General features: G+C 38.3%; 1 protein-coding gene across 1 annotated transcript in view; it reads right to left on the minus strand.

Moving 5' to 3' along the window:
- Positions 1 to 20,700, minus strand: part of DYNC1I2 (dynein cytoplasmic 1 intermediate chain 2) — a gene marked incomplete at its 3' end in the record, with an annotated part of 65,161 nt that extends 44,461 nt beyond the window's left edge. Inside the window, exons 1-5 of the mRNA XM_080690172.1 lie at positions 20,601 to 20,700; positions 17,198 to 17,314; positions 13,063 to 13,180; positions 1,459 to 1,476; positions 679 to 769 (exon numbers count right to left, since the gene is read on the minus strand). Coding sequence (XP_080546298.1) covers positions 679 to 769; positions 1,459 to 1,476; positions 13,063 to 13,180; positions 17,198 to 17,305 — 335 coding nt within the window. The 5' untranslated portion in view covers positions 17,306 to 17,314; positions 20,601 to 20,700. The remainder of the gene's footprint in view (positions 1 to 678; positions 770 to 1,458; positions 1,477 to 13,062; positions 13,181 to 17,197; positions 17,315 to 20,600) is intronic.
- Between the last annotated feature and the right edge of the window lie 384 nt (positions 20,701 to 21,084).

The raw sequence follows: 21,084 nt of genomic DNA on the forward strand, positions 1-21,084 counted from the left end.
ATGTGCATGACAGAGAGAGAGAGAGAGAGAGAGAGAGAGAGAGAGAGAGAGAAAGAGAATACTTTTCCCAATATGATCTTTGAGAGAAAACTGAAATCATACTGAACTTTTGAAAAGCAAGTCCCAACATGTATGCAGAATTCTAAAACAAACATAAAATACAGTTTTACAATTAAGATGCAAATTCACCAGAACTTGGAAAAAACACTTTCAGTATTTCCTTGGCTGTTATTCCTTACTCTTGATATTTTATGCATTATTACTTTCTATCTTACTTAGCAGAATTAGCCTCTTAAAAGAACAAAACTGTGCTGCTTAACAGAATTATTTAGATTTTCAATTGCTGAATGAAGAATTAAGCACAACAAAGAGGTTTTACCCTATTTATAACCAAAACATTCATAGTAGACAATATATTTAAGAAGCAATTTAAACGCATCAATTCTATTTTTAATATAAACTAATTATTATAAAATCAATTAATTATTTAGTACTAAAGTGTGACCGTTAAAATATTGTTACAAATATCCTTCAATTTACAGATAACTTCTATGCCATTTAGATTTTTAAATGTTAAGATTAATCCAACAGAATTATTTAGAATCCCTTTAAGTCACTGGTGGTATTTGGATACTGAATGCATTCTATCATTAAAATATTAAAAGAAAATCACTGTACCTAGATCCCACGGCGCCATCTCCGGAGTCTTGGCTTCCAGCTTCACTTGGTGTGCTCACAGATTTGGAAGATGGAGACATAGGAGGAGGGACTAAATAGTGAAATAGACAGGTATCCGCTGTTACTACACGGAGAGGGTGCTCAGCTTATGACGTTTCAAAAATAATTTAACATGAAGTAATTAACAAAAAAGAAAAAAATAATGGTAAACCAAAAAAACAAAATACATGAATGAAAATGAACAGTAGAAAGAAAGGGGAAAAGACAACGTTAACAACACATGCTGAAGATTCATGCACTTGCTTTGGCAAAATGCATTTTGATTTTATATTTTAAAAAAGGGGGCAAAATTATGGAAGGATGCATCTTCATCTCATCCATCACCAAATGTGGCCACTAATTTTCAAAGGAGAACATTCCTTCTCCCCTTTCTAACTTCTCAATTCAAGACCACCAGATTATAAATATTATTTACAATTGCTGCCAAAATCAAAACTCTAAAAAAATATGCTTAAGTTATTTAATGTTTTTTAAGATTTTAAAATGCTAATTTCTAAGTTTTTTTCAAAATTAACATTTAAAATAATTTCATTTCCCCTCGAATCAGAGAAATGACTATAGCTAAAGGAATGGCTCCTTTAAAATGTCCATTAGTTTCCAGCAATTTGGGTGAAAAAATGCAAGCAGGCCATAAAACAGCATGCCTTCTGTATACATGATGCATAACATAAAGTGATGCATGCAAGTTAAATAAGGCAAGACTTATGATAACTTCCTTACCCCAGTATTCAGAAAAAACTGAAGTGTACAGACAAAGATACAGACACCCAAAATATTCTTAATCCCTTCTTATAAAAAATACACATTTTTCATAGTATATAAAATAAATAGCAAATGCTTTTCCCTAAGTTTTCAACTTTTAATATTATATATCAGCAGCTGAACATGCACATCTCATGCTATGACATTGTAAAACTTTTGGATTACCATTGCAGGGAGTATAGGAGGATCATCACTGCCATCTTCTGGCTAAATTTTACCATAAATTTCCCCAGTCCCAAATATCTCAAAACAATTCTTTAATGTACAATATTACGTAACTAGTAAATTTTATACTGAGCTAAAAGCCCTTCTTTTAGCAGTCAAATGAAGTAAAAGTAAGTTCCTAGCTATATAGGAACTATTAAATAAATAGTATTTAACAGCCTGTGTTTTGGGAATAGTTACATTCATTGGACCCCTAAAATTATTTAAGGGTAAATATTTGTATATGCTGCAATAAAAACAATGGGTTTGGAAATCTAACAAAATGTACAAAAATAGTATGATGAACTGTATCTTAATCAGAGACTCAAAACTAATGATCCTTTTTGTCCTCAACAACAAATTTTATTGATAACCAATAGGATTAGAAGGGAAAAAAAAGAGCTAGAATGCTTATTTCCTGAGATACAAGGTTAATTTTTGCTTAAACTTCAAAGGACAAGAAAAATCTAATCAGCGTTTCTAATGCTGTGATTAAACCTATCGCAAACAATTACAATATCAACTACAGCTAGCCTCGTTCGCATGTGGATGGTATTGTGCTGGGTGCTGTATGTATAATTCGAAGTAGCTAAAATGTCTTGTGTCTAATAAAAGAATACTAATTCCACCTAGCTTCTCTTAGGTTACATTTCTTCACTTTTTTGTCCAACTCTCATTGTGAGGTTTCCCCAGTGTGACTTCCAGCTGATACAGGAATAAAGAGTAACATGTAACTGTTGCTCGCCTTTCGTGCTATAAACACGAATACATGTTTATACAGAAGGCACCATAATGATTTCCTATTAAAGATTTTCAAAGAAGAAACTGCATTCTTTGAATTACATACTTAATTTCATACCTGGGAAAATAATTCTCCACGTAAACATATTAGAGAGACTGAGAGGAAAATTGTAAAATTCCCATAAACCTACTTACTTGTGATGAACTATAGAATCCTTTGCCAGTTTAATATGTTTTCCCCCCTTTCTGGTGATTTCAAGTACTAATGATTCTACTCAACCAGTTCAATAACCTTACTTGGTTAAAGCTGTGTTCAAAAAAATATTAATCAAAGCCAGGCTTGGTGGTGCACATTTATAGTCCCTGTACTTGGGAGACTGAGACAGAAGGATTGTAAGTTTGAGGCCAGCCTCAGCAACTCAGCCAAGCCCTCCACAACTTAGTGAGACCCTGTTTTAATATAAATAATAAAAAAAATACAGCTGGGGGTGTCGTTCAGAGATAGAACGTTCCTGGGTCCAATCCCCAGTAACATAAAAAAAAAAAAAATGTTAGCCAAGCCAGCCATGATGCAGGTGGTAAATTTCTATAATCCTAGTTCTTGGGAGGCTGAGGCATGAGGATCACAGCTTCGAGGCCAGCCTCAACAACTTAGCAAGACACAATTTCAAAATAAAAGACAAGCCGCGCATGATAGCACATGCTTGTAATCCCAGCATTCAGGAGGCTGAGACCAGGGGATCGCAGTTCATGGACAGCCTCAGCTAATTAGTGAGGTCCTTTGCAACTCAGTGAGACCCTGTTGCAAAATAAAGAATAAAAAATAGGGCTGGGGGTATAGCTCAGAGGTAGAATGCCCCTGGGTTCCATCTCTACTACCACATAAATGAGAGAGAGAGAGAGAGAGAGAGAGAGAGAGAGAGAGAGAGAGAGAGAGAGAAAGAGAAAGAAAGAAAGAAAGAAAGAAAGAAAGAAAGAAAGAAAGAAAGAAAGAAAGACTGATTGAAAAATAGGGTTGCGGGTATAGCTTGGCGGTAGAATGCCCCTGGGTTCCATTCCTAGTACCGGAAAAAAAAAAAAAAAAGGGATGGGGTCAGCCGGGTGTGGTGACACACTCTTGTAATCCTGGTACTTGGGAGGCCGAGAGGTTTGCTGCCAGCCTCAGCAATCTACTGAGACCATGTTTCAAAATAAATAAATAAACTAGGGCTGGGGGTATAGCTTGGAGGTAGAATGTCCCTGGGTTCTATACTCAGACCCTGCGACCCTCCTGCCCCCCTCCAAGAAGGGATAGGGATGTAACCTGGAAGTTGATGCCCCTGGGTTCAATCCCCAGTACCACAAACACACAAAAATAAACGTTAACCAAAAATATTTTACAGAAACTGGCTAAACAATAATTATACATACATAAACAGATACATTAACCCAGCCAGTTCTGAAATAAAGTTAAAAAAAAATAACAAAGAGGTTGGTGCTACCAAATTATCAAGGTTTCCTAGCCAGAGGCAAAACAAATCATTATGACTTTAAATTTGTTAATTAAAAAATCTCCATTTCTTTTTTTAAGATATAGATAATTGTATACTCATCTTTATTTTTATATTTATTTATTTATTTATTTATATTTTTTGGTGGTACTGGGGTTCCTAGAAACCCTTCTACCTCTGGGCTACACTCCCAGACCTATTTTATATTTTTATTTGGAAACAAGGTCTCTTAAGCCAGGGCAGCTGGCTTCGAACCTGCGCGATCCTCCTGTCTCCGCCTCCCAAGCTCGGGGATTACAAGCGTGCGACACCACACCCGGCCAAAAATCTCTATTTCTGAACCATATTCTTTGCAGTGAAAGATAGCTTAAAGTGAGATGAGAAGAGGACTCAAGACTCTAAGCGATTATCTAGCCCACCAACCTTATCTTGCAATAGTAAATAATGTACAGCACAGAAGGGACTTAGAAAAGGAAAATTACTATCATTACAAACGGAGGAATGTTAATAGAAAAAAAAGGGAATTCTAGTATTATTTGGTGACTACCACATTTTAGCCCAATTAGTCTAAAAAAAAAAATCAAAGAATGTAGTAATTACTCAGTAAGGCAATGCTACTTTATTCTCATACTAAAAAACACCTAAGAAAAGGCCAGGCATTGTGGCGCACACTTGTAATCCCCGCACTTGGGAGGCTGAGACAGGAGGATCACACAGGTTCGAAGCCAGCCTCAGCTACTTAGTGAGATTCTAAGCAATTTAGTGAGACCCTGTTTCCAAATAAAACAGAAAATAGGTCTGGGAGTATAGCCTAAAGGTAGAAAGCCTCTGGGTTCCATCCCCAGCAACACACACACACACACACACACACACACACACACACACACACCCATGCATTTTAGGAGGTAAAAACAGGAAACAAAAACCCAAACCCAAACTGAACTCATAGACTCTCAAATCTAAGAAAACATTCACTTCTGGATTATGACTTCAAAATTGAATTTGAAAATAACATAATCCATTAATAAGTAACCTTTGCCAAGTATTTAAAATATAATTTATTTAGCAAGAACACTGATTCAATCAGATTACCTTTACCCACAGCTCTGAAATAGCCTAAAACAGGTTTAAGTAGTACAAAATAAAGGAATTCACATAAACATATGTATGTTAATGAATTTAAGTCTTTTAGAAGTTTAGAGCAAAAAATACTACATATTCCTTTTTTGAGAACTAAGGGGAAAATATGAACTATAAAAAAAACACTCACACCATGGCATTCACTAATCATGTAAGTAAAAATGAGTTTGTGACTTTAATTCTCTAGGAAAAAAGACAAAAGTCAATCAAGAAGACCTTTCCTGCCAGCTAAGACCATGGCCTTCCAAGGATATGAATACATTGCTGCCTTTAGACTTATGAAAAAACAACTAGGACATTTTCAAACTGTAAGGCCTTAAGAATACACTCAGATTTAGAACTACCATTAAGTCTGGGTCAACCACTGAAGATTAACAGTCTCAAGGACAGAGTATGGCACAGCCCAATTATTTTTCAAGTAGAAGAAAGCCTCTGGCAAGAGGGGACTATTGCCACGAAGAAGGATCTGGACAGGTAGATGGCTGAGGAGAGTGAATGAAGGGAGCAGCAGTGTTGGTGGAAGACAGTGGAGTGGATGTAGGGCTTCTAGGGTAACCCACAATTGTGAGTTCTCTTTTGCTCAGCAATGGTGCGTACTCAACACATCCCACATTACAGCTGTGCCCTCTTGTGGATAGAAATGCTCCTAGCCTAGAATATTAACATTAAATAATATTTTTGTCCTTCTGTAAGACGTTGCTTTAAATATTAAATCTCTTAAATATAACTTCTTTCTTTCCTATGCTTTCTCCTGATAATGAATTTTAAATATTTTCTTCCATAAAATTAAGAGCATTATATTTTAAAATGAAATTAATAAATAAAAACATCATAGTATTAACATAAGAAACCAGTGTTCTTTTTTCTGGAGCAATTTTGTAAAAATTAAGCTATCTTGTAGGGGGAAGAAAATGACCTGGCAACAAATGGAAAATATTTAATCTAAATTTCAGATTTTTTTTTCCCCCCGGTAATGGGAATGGAACTCAGGGTGCATTCTACCTCCGAGCTACACCCCCGGCCCTATTTTTTACTCTTTTTATTTTGAAACGGTCTCACTGAGTTGCAAAGGACCTTACTAAGTAGCTGAGGCTGGCCATGAACCACCATCCTCCTGTTTCAGCCTCCAGAATGCTGGGATTACAAACATGTACCACCATGCCCAGCTTAAATTTCAGATTTAAAACATTCAAAGTTAGCCAGGTGAAAGATTCTCTTTCAAAATATTTTTCAAAATAAAAAGTAAAAAGGGCTGGGCATGTATTTTGGAAGTAGAATGCCTCTGGGTTCAATTCCCAGTACAAAAACAAAAACAAAAACAAAAAAACATACAAACCAAAAAACCAAACCCAAAAGTTTTAAGAAAATGAAAGGGAATAAAACAAAATCAATACTTATATTGAGTAGCAAACTTATTTTGGTACTTAGTCAAAGAAAATTCAGATAATAAATTATCACAACAATCAAAGTATCTTATCCTATTAATAGAGACTAAGGAAAATGAATAACTGATAATACCTAAACAGGTATTATGGTTAAAACAGTAGTTAAATGGTTAAAACAGTAGTTACACTACACAACACACACACACACACACACACACACACAAAGTTATTTTCTTAGATTATCTAAGTAAAAGAATTCCTTATTTGACATGAAATATTTTGAAAGCTGTATTTAAAATTAGGGTTTTGGGTGTACTCATTCGAGTCATCCCCTCATGCCATCTTGGCATGGGGCTGTATTTCTATCTTTCTAATAAACTTCTTTAAATCTTCAAAAATAAAATAAAATAAAATAAAATAAAATTAGGGTTTTAATATTGGTCATTTACATTTTGTAAAAAAAAAAAAAAGTTAAGCACACATTTTATGAGTTGTTAAATTTCAATTTCCATCGTGTATTTTCTCAAAATTTAAATGGTAAGATTTAGTTGTTGTTACTGTTTTATATATATATTTTTTTAATTTGGAAACAGGGTCTCTTAAGCCAGTGCAGCTGGCTTTGAACCTGCATGATCCTCTTGTCTCTGCCTCCCAAGCACGGGGATTATGGGGATTACAAGCCTGCACCACCACGCCCCGCATTGTTACTGTTTTAAAGGATGGCTTTTATCCAGTTTTTCAAGTGGAAACACAAATAAATAAACATCTAAGTATCTAGCCTGTGATGACTCCAGGGATAAAGATATGAGAGATTCTGCTCTAAAAATTCTTGGACAAAAACTAGTGGTTATAATCTACCAGTAAACAGAGGTGGGGGTGGTGACGCATGCTGGGATAATTTGTAATCCCAGAGTTTGGGAGGCTGAGAGAGGAGGATCTCACAGGTTTGAAGTGAGCCTCAGCTATTTAGGCTCTCAGCAACTTAGTGAGACCCTGTTTCCAAATAAAGTATAAAGTAGGTCTGGGAGTATAGCCCAAAGGCAGAAAGCCCCTGAGTTCTACCCCCAGTACCCCCCCCACACACACACACACATCTACCAGCAAACAGAAATTAGGAGAGGTTTTATTAGTGGTATCTTTTTTAAAAATTCTTTTTAATAGACTACAAAAAGAAAATTTTTGTTTTGAGAAAAACATACATTACTTTTTTAATAGACACCAAGAATTCTAGGAGAGCTTTTATATTTCTATAATTAAAGAACATTTTAAATAAATACTCAAGGAGTATTTCATAGTAAAAAGAAAAATATTTTTTCTGGGTTGTGATATAAAATCAATTTTTTACTGTGGGTTCTTTGTGTGTATATATGGCACTGGGGATTTAACCCAGGAACATTCTACCTCTCAGCTACACCCCTACCCCAATTTTATTTCTTACTTGGAAACAGGGTCTCACTAAGTTGCGAAGGGCCTAAGTTGTTGAGGCTGGCTTGGAACCTTCAATCCTCCTGTCTCAGCTTCCCAAGTACTGGGATTACAAGTGTGAGCCACCAGGCTCAGTTTACTTTGGGTTCTTGTATTAAAACACAAATTTAATCCCCGCGCTTGGGAGGCGGAGACAGGAAGATCGCGCATTTCGAAGCCAGCCTCGCTGGCTTAAGAGACCCTGTTTCCAAATAAAAATATAAAAAAGAAATAGGTGTCTAGGAGTGTAGCCCAGAGGTAGAAGGGTTTCCAGGAACCCCAGTACCACCAAAATAAATAAATAAATAAATAAATAAATAAATAAATAAATAAATACACAAAGCTTGATAGCCACAGCAGGGTCTTTATCTGTATCTTGTTTTCTTCATGGCAAACTATAAGTAAACACTAGATACTAATACTGGCACTTCAGGCATATGTTTCAAGGATTATGAAATGCATTTAGCCTTATTTTCCAAAGATAAAGGTTCCATAATAGTGGTAATTCTACTAGTAAGAGATGAAGATGGATTCGAAATAAAAAACTCAAAGAAAGGAAAAGAGATCAAGAGTTCTGACTAGGAAACTTAAATGATAAATTCCTAAACACAGTGTAATATTATCTAAGAAGGAACAGCAGACCCCCTGCTCATTTCCCTAGGTATTTGAACTCTTTAATCCAGTCTTAATCAGCATGCCCTAATTTGGTATACATAATCTCACAGATCTTTACATTATTTAAGGTTTTCAAATAACTACCATAAGCTAAAATAAAGCAATAATATTAGGCTTCTTTTTAAAAGTATATTTGATTATTGCTCCCCTAAACTCTTCTAGCCTCACTAGAACTGAATCTCTTAATTACCGAGACAGCTAAAGCCTCTCGAGTCAAATAGCTAGCTTGCTTATTTATTTATTTATTTATTTATTTATTTATTTATTTATTTATGTGTATTTGTGTGTTGAGGGGGTATTTGGGATTGAATCCAAGGGCCTTCTACCTCTGAGCTATACCCCCAGCCCTATTTATTTTATTTTTTAGTTTGGAAACAAGGTCTAACTAAGTTGCTGAGCCAGGCCTCGAACCTGTGATCCTCCCATCTTAGCTTCCCAAGTACTAACTAAGATTATAGGTATGTGCTACCATGTATGGCCAAATAGTTTACAATAGATAAACTGGTATTCAATCCAGATACTATTCTCTCTCAGGGGGAAAAAAAAAAAAAAAAACCTTTTACTGCAAATACTACCAGCATGTACTCTAAAAACGTTAATAGCACCCCACATATACCATAAACTACACAGCATCACCTATGAGAGATTCTTGCCAAAGACATTCAGTCTTTATTGAATCAAACTACTGATATAATTTCCAGTTTATAGGAAATACAGGGATAAAGGAAAAAAAGGTAGATGTGAGAAAGCTATCAGAAAATTCAGAGGGAGAGCACTCTACAGACCAACTGGTATAGACCAAGGAACTGAGGGATAAAAAGTAGATATGTACAGAAAATGTTTTGGACTTAGAAAGATTAAAAACATAACTAAACGTAATGAACAGATAGCAAGGTTTCTGGGGAAAACAAAAATTTTTGAGAAGAAAATGTGAAACCATAGCTATTGTGACAAAGAGGAATAAAGGAGGGAGATGATTTTCAATATTAGAGATTAGGATATGATATAGCCGGGCGTGGTGGTGCACACCTGTAATCCAGTACTTGGGAAGCTGAGACAGGAGGATCACAGGTTCCCAGCCAGCCTCAGCTACTTAGTGAGGCCCTCTGAAACTTAGTAAGACCCTGTTTCAAAAATAAAGGATAAGCCCGGCGTGGTGGCGCACGTTCTTAATCCCCGCACTTGGGAGGCGGAAACAGGAGGATCGCGCAGGTTCGAAGTCAGCCATGCTGGCTTAAGAGACCCTGTTTCCAAATAAAAATAAAAAATAGGTCTGGGAGTGTAGCCAGGAGGTAGAAGGGTTTCCAGGAACCCCAGTACCACCAACAAAACAAAACAAAACAGAAAACATAGGGCTGGGGGTGTAGCTCAGAGGTAGAATGTCCCTGGGTTCAACCTCCAGTACCCGGAGTAGCTACTGCTAGGCTAATTACGTAGAATCAGACAAACAGATCCAGAGTGAACATAGAGCATAGAAACATCTGTGAATATATAGGAACTTACTGTATGACAAAGTTGGCATCAGATATCAGTGTGGAAAAGACAGAATATTTAATAAGTGGTACTGAGAAATTTAGCTAACTGTAGAGAAAAATTAGGTTGGATTCCTACCTCACACTATTTTTAAGAGTATAACCCAAATATCTAAACATAAAGGGGAAAATATAGGAAGTAATAGTGAAAAAATGAAGAATATGTCTTCAATGTAGGAAAATATTTCTTACTTTCTTTTGGTACTGGGAAGTGAAATCAGGTGCCTTTTACCTCTGAGCTAGACTTCTAACCCTATTTTATTATTATTACTATTATTATTATTTATACTGAGGATTTGAACCCAGGGGCATTCTACCGCCAAGCTATACCTCAGCTCTATTTTTTTTTTTTTATTTTGAAACAGAGTCTTGCTAAGTTGCTGAAGCTGGCCTTGAACCTGTAAGCCTCCTATTTCAACCTCCTAAGTACTGAGATTACAGGCATGTACCACCATGCCTGACAAGATTTCTTTTTTAAAAGACAGAAAAAGGGTTACAGTTAGTAGATTTGACCATATCAAAATGGAGGATTCTGTTCAAAGGATATTAAAATCAGAGTTCATAGGTACTAGATTATGAGGGTTTGTTTTTTTAAAGACTCAAATAGGCAAAAGTCCCCCTATAATAAACAGAGAAAGCCGACAAATTGAAAGAATCTCAAGAATAAATAAGCAAAAGCATAGAAATATGAAATTCGCCAAAGGAAAAAACCTCAATATTAAGAGCTATCCGAATATGACCAACTTCACTGTAATCAGATAAAATTAATATTAAAACATTTTCAGTATATCAGTTTATAACCATCAAACTGGCAAAAGTTAGAAAGCTGGATGATATCCAGTGATGATGTGGATGTTGTGAAAGTTACTTTTTCCTGTAGGCTTTTGCAGCCATTCTTGGGAGTGGTAGGCAAAACCTAAGTAAGCCTACACAGTGTAACAAAGTGAGTCAATTTTTGGCCATACTTCCCAAAGAAACTCCTTGATAACAGAAAAAAAAAAAAGCAGTCTAAGTGCACAGTTCTGGGAGAGCATTTAAGTAAAATATGCCAATTAGATATGTATGTATCAACATGGAATGAACACATTGAGATATTACAGTGCAATGCCACTTAGGTGTATTAAATGCATGCACACACAGATAAGTAAAACTTGACAAATATAAACACATGGAGAACTGAAAAGGACATATGTATCTTAAAATGCAAAAGTGGGTATTTGTGCACATGTGTTTGTGTTACTGGGAATTGAACCTTGGGTGTTCTACCTCCAAGCTATGCCCCCAAACCCCCAACTTTGATTTCTGATTTTCAAACAGGGTCTGAGTTGCTGGGGCTGGCCCCAAACCAGTGATCCTCCTATCTAAGCCTCCCAAGTACTGGGATTACAGGTGTGCTCCACCATGCCAACTTAATGCACAGGTAGGAAGGAGAATGGAAGTGGAGACGGTGAAAGTGGATAAAACACACATACTCCTAAAGAATGATCTTACAAGAATCAATGATGGATGTGGGTCAAGAACAAGAAACGTGAGCAAGCAAAATTCAGTGAAACTGAAGTCCTAAAGAGAACAGATAAGAAAAACATCCTATGAAAGAAAAATAAAAGCCAACCATGCCACGTTATTCCATCTATTTGGAAGGATGAGGCAGGATGATCACAAGTTCCAAGCCAGCCTGGGTATCTCAGTGAAAGTATTTTGTCTATCTGCTTTAATATTGCAGTATGTTAGGCTGGAACGCAGCTCAGTAGTAGAGCACTTGCTTAGCATCCATGAGACCCTGGGTTAGATCCCCAGCAGGAGCACCACCACCCAAAAAGCTGGAAATCTGCAACATAAGCTTCTCAAAGATAGAAATTAGCTGAAGATGGTGGCGTGCACTTGTAATCCTAGCATTTGGGAGGCTGAGACAAGAGGATTGCAGTTCAAGGACAGCCTCAGCTACTGAGTGAGGTCCTCTGCAACTCAGTGAGACCCTGTTTCAAAATTAAGAATAAAAAGTAGGACAAGGGGTGTCATTCAGAGGTAGAATACCCCTGGGTTCCATTCCCAGTACTGCAAAAAAAAAAAAAAAAAAAAAGACAGAAATTAATGTACCCCATTCTTCAAATTCTACCAATAAGGAAAAGGCACATGAGCTGGAAGGAGGAAGAGTGAAGCTGACCACGATCATAACCAGCTTTTTCATCTTGGAACCTTTTAGAAATATCAGCTGTAAGGACTGTCTCTGGTATTCTTCCTCTGCACTAGATGAAAATAAACTGACCCTGAAATTTTAGGTCCCTACAGGACAAAGGATATGTCCAACTAAAATACATACTACGTAACAATACCCAGATTTCTTTTAAGCAAACATTAAATGCCTTCTGATATGTAACTAGACTGTACCTGCATTACTTCAGCATCTTGAACTAGTACAGCTGTTGAAATGAATAACTCAGAAAAAGAATAAATCAAATGACTGCCAAAATAAGCTACCATTATTATCTCCCTTGTTAGTTTTGAGAGCAAAACACTGTAAGCTTCTCTTCCCTCTCTTATACCTTTGAATACTAATAATATAACCTTTGATTCATTTTCTCTCTCTAACATACAAAAAGGATACAGAGTTAAGATTAGGAAGCATCGTCACATTTAAGCTTAACACCAAAATCTGCTAAACAAATATATTTTGAAAGAAATTATTGATTTAATAATAAAAATTAGTTGGTGGTTTGATTTATGTAAATAAATTATTCTTGCAACTCTTTTGGAAAAAAAAAAACTATGTACTAACACATCTGAAAAAAGACAATTTCAAATAAATAAGATTACTGATTTTGAGACTCAAATGAGGAAAATGCAAACTACTGAACTCACTCACCCCCACTATGACTGAGCTGAGCAGAACATATGCCTATCACTCATAAATGGACATATTCTTATCCTTACCAATAGGGGATTCCGGAGTTAGTCCCATGCTTTGAAGCAATGCTTCAGCTTCTCTTCTTTTTTTTTCAAGATCTGATTCTTCTTGCACAGGAGCAATAGCTTCCTTCTTCTGATCAGTCTAGATTTTTAATTTAAAAAGTTACATATGGTATGAAACATTTCTATTTGCAGAGCAGGGATATATATATTTAAATAAAGTGCGAACACCGTAGTTTTAGGAGGCAGTTATTCTCAATAGAGTTCTAGCAAATAATCTCCAAATATATGTACTAAATTGATCTATGTTTATAATCAAGAAGTTTCCACAAAATTTTTAAAAATAGAATTAAAAATTATAGTCAACTTCAAATTCTATGAAACTGGTAAACATGGATAGGAACTGGAACCCGCTCACCCAGACACACAAATTTTACAGCATCTTTTTTTTTTAAAGGTGAAATTTGTCTTATTTAAGAAGTAACTAAAGCCGGGCGTGGTGGTTAAGAAGTAACTAAAGCCGGGCGGTGGCGCATGCTTGTAATCCCCATGCTTGGGAGGCGGAGACAGGAGGATCCCGCTGGCTTAAGAGACCCTGTTTCAAAAAATATAAAATAGGTCTGGGAGTGTAGCCCAGAGGTAGAAGGGCTTCCAGGATCCCCAGTACCACCAAAAAAAAAAAAAGTAACTAATTTTAAGTAAATAGACAATTTGGTGAAAAACTTTGAGTATTTTCAAGCTTCTATATACACTCTTTATTGCATTTATGTGACTTTGTATAGAGAAGGTTTATTAAAAATTCATCTAGTCATTTTTTTTTTTTTTTTTGTGGCACTGGGGTTCGAACCCAGGGGCATTCTACCTCCGAGCTACACCCCAGCCCTATTTTTTATTCTTTGTTTTTTTGAAACAGGGTCTCACTGAGTTGCAAAGGGCCTCACTAAGTAGTAGAGAAGCTGTCCTGGAACCGCAATCCTCCTGTCTCAGCCTCCCAAATGCTGGGATTACAAGCATGTGCCACCATGCCCAGCCCTAGCCACTTTTTTTTTTTAAGTACAGGTTTATGTTTTACTTTTTTTTTTTTTTTTTTGGCAGTGCTGGGGATGGAACCCAGAGGCTTTCTACCTTCAGGCTACACTCCCAGACCTATTTTCTATTTTATTTAGAAATAGGGTCTCACTAAGTTGCTGAGAGCCTCATAAGTAGCTGAGGCTGGCTTTGAACCTGTGTGATCCTCCCAAATACTGGGATTACAAGTGTGCACCACCACGACTGGCTTATGTTTTACTTTAAGAAATGGGATATCTCACTATGTTGCCCAGACTGGCCTTGAACTTTTGGCCTCAAGCAATCATCCTGCCTCAGCCTTCCAAGTAGCTGGGAGGGATAGGCACATGCCACCCTTCCCAGCTTTCAGGCCTTATTTTAGTAGTAAAAACACATGACTGGGATTGGGTAAAATTAAAATTTACTTTTGTATAGCACAAAAAAATTTCTGTTAAAAATTTTGCTAACTTTTATTTCAGCCACTTATAATTTTATCAAAATCTTCTACTTAAACTGAATAAACCTCAACACTAAGATCACTCAAAACATTTTAAATATAATGTAAGCTTTTAAGGAAAAGCTTTATATACATGCTTCAAATGGTGTCAACTAGACAACCATTACTCCCACACTGAATGAATTTTGTTAGTTATAATATACTATAATATTTTGCTGGGCATGGTGGCGCACGCTTGTAATCCCAGTTCTTAAGAGGCTGAGACAGGAGGATAGCACAGGTTCAAAGCCAGCCTCAGCTACTTAGTGAGGCTCTCAGCAGCTTAGTGAGACCCTGTTTCCAAATAAAATATAAAATAGGTCTGGGAGTGTAGCCTAGAGGTAGAAAGCCTCTGGGTCCCATCCCTGGTACCACCAAAAAAAAAAAAATATACACACACACACACACACACACACACACACACACTATGATATTTTAATGTAAAGTCATAAACAATTTAATGAAAATAGCTAAACAGAGTATGTTATCAAGCTGATGTTTCACTGCATATACATAGTAGACTCAGTGTTTATTACCTGAGAATTAGCTCCTACAACTCTGTGTATATGTGCATGTGTGTGTGTGCGTATGTTAGTGGGGACTGATTTTAGGGACATTCTACCTTCGTGCTACACCCCCACACCTATTTTTATTTTGAAACAGGGTCTTGCTGGGGTGATGAGAGTCTCACTACTTGCTGAGGCTGTTCCTGAACCTGTGGTCCTCCTGTCTCAGCCTCCCAAGTACTAGGATTCTAAGTGTGTACCACCATGCCTGGCTTCTTACATTTATAAACTTTAAATTAGATATCACGTAATAGAGATCTGTTAGAGGCTGCTTATGGTCATCCTTAGAGAACAAAAATCAAATTTGCTCACAGCATTCAAAAATGTAAGGCTTTGGATAGTACTTGGAACAGCTCTGCCAGTCTGAATCATGCTTCTATTAGTTACCTTTTAATCAGATGCCTAATGTAAAGCTCCAACCCTCTAACAGTGATGTATTACAGAAAGGTTCCAAATAAACTAGCAAATTCTTCTACTGAAGGGCTTTATGGCATGGAAGCAATGCTGGACATAAATTGTACTGTCAATTTTCCTCCTATTAAATTTTCTTAGTCCCTAGGAGATTTCTAGAAGTCTTAGCTATTATTTAGGCATGCTTAGAACAAACTCTTATACTGGCCATTTAAAACATATGTGGTAAGCCGGGCGTGGTAGCGCACGCTTGTAATCCCAGCATTTGGGAGGCTGAGACAGGAGGATTGTAGTTCATGGACAGCCTCAGCTACTTAGTGAGGCCCTTTGCAACTCAGTGAGACCATGTTTCTTTTTTTAATTTATTTTTATTTTTATAATATATTTTTTGAGACCCTGTTTCAAAATAAAGAATAAAAAATAGGGCTGGGGGGTGTAGCTCGGAGGTAGAATGCCCCTGGGTTCCACCCCCAGTACCACAAAAAAAAAAAAAAAAAAAAAAAAAAAGTAAAAGTATATGACTGTGTCTGAAGAGTTTCCAGAGTTATGTGCGTTTTTCAATGCAGGAACAGGTAGAATCTCTCTAGCTCAGGGTCAGTATACATACTATATATGACGAACCAGGTAATACAAAAAAATCAAAACACACAAGGCACCTGGCTTACCTTTATGGTACTATCAAACCTGCTATTCAGTAAATGTGTCTCAATAACTATGTCATAAAAGAGATAAGAACAAGTCCTCAAATCAACTAAGTCTAGTATTACACATTTTGACAAAATTATTGACAGAGCAGACTAGCAAAACATTCAGATATGTTCAGTTTAAACTAATATATGCTCCATCTTCTAGCTATTACAATGGAGATGCCTCTTACTTTGTATAATATATTACCTGAAGACTACATATATAAATTAAATATTAGAAATGTATCAATCTATTGAAATATTTTAGTAAAAAAATTATATACATACATACATATATATATATATATTTTTTTTTTTTTTTTTTTTTTTTTTTTTGGTGGTACTGGGGATTGAACTCAGGGGCATTCTACCTCTCAGCTACACCCCCAGTCCTATTTTTTATTCTTTAATTGAAACCAGGTCTCACTAAGTTGTGGAGGTCCTCACAAGTAGGTGAGGCTGGCCGTGAACCTGAGATCCTCCTGTTTAAGGCTCCCAAATGCTGAGATTACAAGCGTGCACCACCATGCCCAGCTTAAAGATCATATTTTAATTTACCAGTTTTTCCATTTTCATATATCTGGCTGCTCCTGCTTCTTCTTCTTTTTTTTTTTTTTTGTAGTACTGGGGATTGGACCCAGGGGCATTCTACCTCTGAGCTACACCCCCAGCACTTTTTAATTTGAAACATGGTCTCACTAAATTGCAGAGGACCTTGCTAAATTGCTGAGCCTAGCCATAAACCTGTAATCCTCCTGTCTTAGCCTTCCAAGTACTGGGATTACAGGCATGTGCCACCACGCCTGGCTTCATACATCTGGCTTAAGAGTCATTTACAGCATTCCATATGTAATCAAAATTACTAGATTTTTAACTATTTTAAAATTATATAAAGGAGTACTTCAAGTAACCTCAATAGAAGTAACTGGAATTTTTCCAAAAATCAAACATACTTCTTTTTTTTTCCTTTCTTCTTCTTTTCTCTTCTTTTCCTCTCTGATTTGGGCCAATCGCTGCTTCTTACGTTCCAACTCAGCCTTTAATTCATTTTTGTCCGACATGTTTGTGACCTTAAAAAAAATAATCGTTTACAATAATCATTACATTGGTAAAAGTGACACACTTTAAACAAACAAAATGTGTGCTTCAAGAAAAGAACAGTCTCAAGAGACCATGTATTTCAGTGCTATCTAAAATACCATATACAGGTGATTTCATTCGGAGCACCCCCTCATGTCACCCCTGGGTGACATGAGGCTGTAACTGTCTTCTATATTTCTACCTTTTTAATAAACTTCTTTAAATCTTAAAAAAAATACCATATACATTCCATGTATATGTAGAATATGAGGGGGGAGGGAGGAGGAGGTAGAGAGGGAGGGAGGGAGAAGAGTATTGAACCTATTGAACTACATCTTTAGCCCTATTTATTTATTTACTTACTTACTTGTGGGTCTGGGGATGGAACCTAGGGGCATTCAACCTCCAAGCTACACCCCCTGCCCTTTTTTTTTTTATTCTTTATTTCGAAACAGGGTCTCACTGAGTTGAAAAGGGCCTCACTAAGTAGCTGAGGCTACTTAGTGAACCACAATCCTCCTTTCTCAGCCTCCTGAATGTTGGGATTATAAGTATGCACCATCACACCCAGCTCTTTAGCCCTTTTAAATTTTTTTTAATTTTTGTGGTATTGGGATTAAACCCACAGTATTCAACCTCCAATCTATACCCTCAGCCCTATTTTTTTTTTATTTTATTTTATTTGCGGGTCTGGGAATGGAATTCAGGGGCATTCAACCCAACTACACCCCCTGCCCTATTTTTTTTTTTTTAATCTTTATTTTGAAAAGGTCTCAGTGAGTTGTGGAGGGCTTCACACTGTAGCTGAGGCTGTCCACCAACTGTGATCCTCCTGAACCCACTGCTCCCTCTTTTTTAATTTTTAACTTTGTAACAGGGTCTCACTAACTTGCTGACTGCCTAAGTTGCTGAGGCTGGCTGCAAACCTGAGCTCCTCCTGTCTCAGCATCCCAAGTACTGGGAGTACAGATATATGCCACCATGTTTGGCATATTTTTTGAGACAGGGTCTTCTTACTAACTTGCTAAAGCTGGCCTTGAACCTGGGATCCTGTCTCAGCCTCCCAAGTACTGGGATTACTGTTGCCACTTCACACAGCTTAAATTCTACTTTTAAAATATTGATGACAGCTGGGCGTGGTGGCACACACTTGTAATCCCAATACTTGGGAGGCTGAGACAGGAGGATCACGCAGGTCCGAAGCCAGCCTCAGCAGCTTAGTGAAGCTCTCAGTAATTTAATGAGACTCTGTTTCCAAATAAAATATAAAATAGGTCTGGAAGTGTAGCCTGGAGGTAGAAAGTCTCTGGGTTCCATCCCAGTACCACACACAGAAAAAATAAAATAAAGATGACATATATACATATAAACCTCATTATATGTACGATATATGACTAAGACTTGAGAAAAGTTATAAACAAATATAAAAAATACACCCAGATTTGAACACAGTAGCTAGCACACAGTAAATGCTTTAATGTTCTCATGTCCAAATCTAACACAATGTCTCAATGTTTTTTGGTGACAATATATGAGGACATTGGAGACAGTCAAAACTAGTGCTGAAAACAGAGAACATGGGCTAGCATCAAGAGGCATGAGGAGAAGCCGGTCATGGTGGCACACACTTGTAATCCCAGCATTTGGGAGGCTGAGAACAGAGGGTCGCGGTTCCTGGACAGCCTCAGCTACTTAGTGAGGCCCTTCGCAACTCAGTGAGACCCTGTTTTAAAATAAAGAATAATAAAAAAAAAAATGGGGCAGGTGGTGTAGGGGGTGTAGCTTTGAGGTCAAATGCCTCTGGGTTCCATCCCCAGACCCGCAAAAAAAAAAAAAAAAAAAAAAAAAAGAAGAAGCATCAAGAGGCTAGCAAGCTATACAACACAGATGGCAACTACCAACAGTTTGCATTAATTCCTAGAAACAATAAGAGGCCAAAAGGAAAATTCCTATAAATTCTAACTAAAAGTGCTACAAAAGTAGTAATATTAAAGTCAAGCAAAACACAAGCTACCATCATTAAAGATCAAATGATTCTTATGATGATTTATTTTTCCACAATACCAACTTATCTATACCTCTTAGGACATTTTAAGTACGATTATTTGTGAACACACTTGATATGTTTATATTAGACTGTAATCTATCTTGTTCCCAGTATCAGTTTTAATAAGTAGTAATGAATTGGGAGCTTTCTGAATTGAAAATGTAACCTAGGGGTCCGAGCATAAGGTAGGAGCCAGGAACTTGTTACTTTCTCTATGTTGTTGACTTAACATACAATGATCGATTTCTGTCAATATTGGAAAAATTAAATCAAGACACCTGGTGAAATAACCTCTGGAAAACTGTCTCTGGAAGGAACCTTCTAAAAAGCGCAACCATGAACTCTTAATTAACCTTTGGGTTAAGCTCGTTAAGAGGCAAAATCTACCTAGTACATGCATTCAGGAAGTTTCACTCCCATAAAGACTGGCATGCGAGTTGAGTTTTCGAATTAACAAAAACGGAGAGAAGCTGACATAGCGGACCCTTATACATATCATGCCCGCCAAAATTCACTTAAACTAAAAAGAGAGAGGAGAGAGGAGAGAGAGGAGAGAGAGAGAGAGAGAGAGAGAGAGAGAGAGAGAGAGAGAGAGGGAGATGGTGTTTCTAACTTTGACTTTCCAACACCTCTAAAAAGCTTCCTTCTAGAAGAACTTCATATATAATTTTGTATGCTATGCTAGGCACATTACTTTGGTTCGGCATGGACGGTCAAACAAACCAATATTAACCGGCGTCTAGATTAAAGTATACTTTTAGTCAAACACCACCGAAGGGGTGCCGGGCGGAACGGCGGCTGACCAGCCTTCTCATCCTCCCAGAGGCCGAGCCTGGCTCCACCGCTGACACCGACGTTTTCATAAAACTGCAGGGAGGAGACGCCTTTGCGCCCGGCGCCCTCCGACAGAGCCGCGGCCCGGGGGACGCGGGGACCCCAGCCGTCACGACCTCCATGGGAAAATCGAGCAAGGCGAAAAGGAATTGCTTTCTCCCCTGGGCGTGGAGCCAAGAGGGCGCGGTCGGGGCGCGGGGCCAGGCTGGGCTCGGGCCTCACCCGCGCCCACAGGCCGGGGAGCGACCCCGCGACCCCGGCGCCCCGGCCCGCCCTCCCCGGCCGCCCCGGCCCCCGCCCGCCGCGCTGTCAGCCGAGGCGCCCGCCCGCCCGCCCGCCCGCGCTCCGCCCCCGGCGCCGCAGGCCGCAGGGCTCGGCGAGCTCGGCCAACGCACCTGTCAAGTGTCGAGCGAGGAAGGGTCCTCCGCCTGCGGCTTCCCGGGAACGTCCCTCGCCTAAGCCCCGAAGCCGTCGGTGGCCACCACCAGCTCGGCCGCTTCCCGTGCACACAAAGAGGGCTGGGCGGCGGCTGCTACGGCGAGAGCCTGGGGACAAATGGCCTCACCAGAACGAGGTCGCGCTCTGAGATAAAGGATGGGGTGGGGAGCTGTAGTCCCTCCACGATTTACCTTTACAAAACGGAGGATGCAACCGGCCCAAGGACCCCAAAGCGCTTCCGCTTTGCAAAATGTCGGAAAACTACTTGTAATATCCCGGGACTAGGCACGCAAACACCGCCCCACCCATCAAATTGACATCACGCGGGAGAACTACCAGCCCCAGCAACGAGGGGACACCGGCGAACGGCGAGCAATGCATTCTGGGAGTTGTAGTCACCGGCGGCCGTGAGGTATGCTGGGATACGTAGTGTGTCACACT

This window comes from Muscardinus avellanarius (assembly GCF_963383645.1).
Source record: "Muscardinus avellanarius genome assembly, chromosome: 2".
Lineage (NCBI taxonomy): Eukaryota > Metazoa > Chordata > Mammalia > Rodentia > Gliridae > Muscardinus > Muscardinus avellanarius.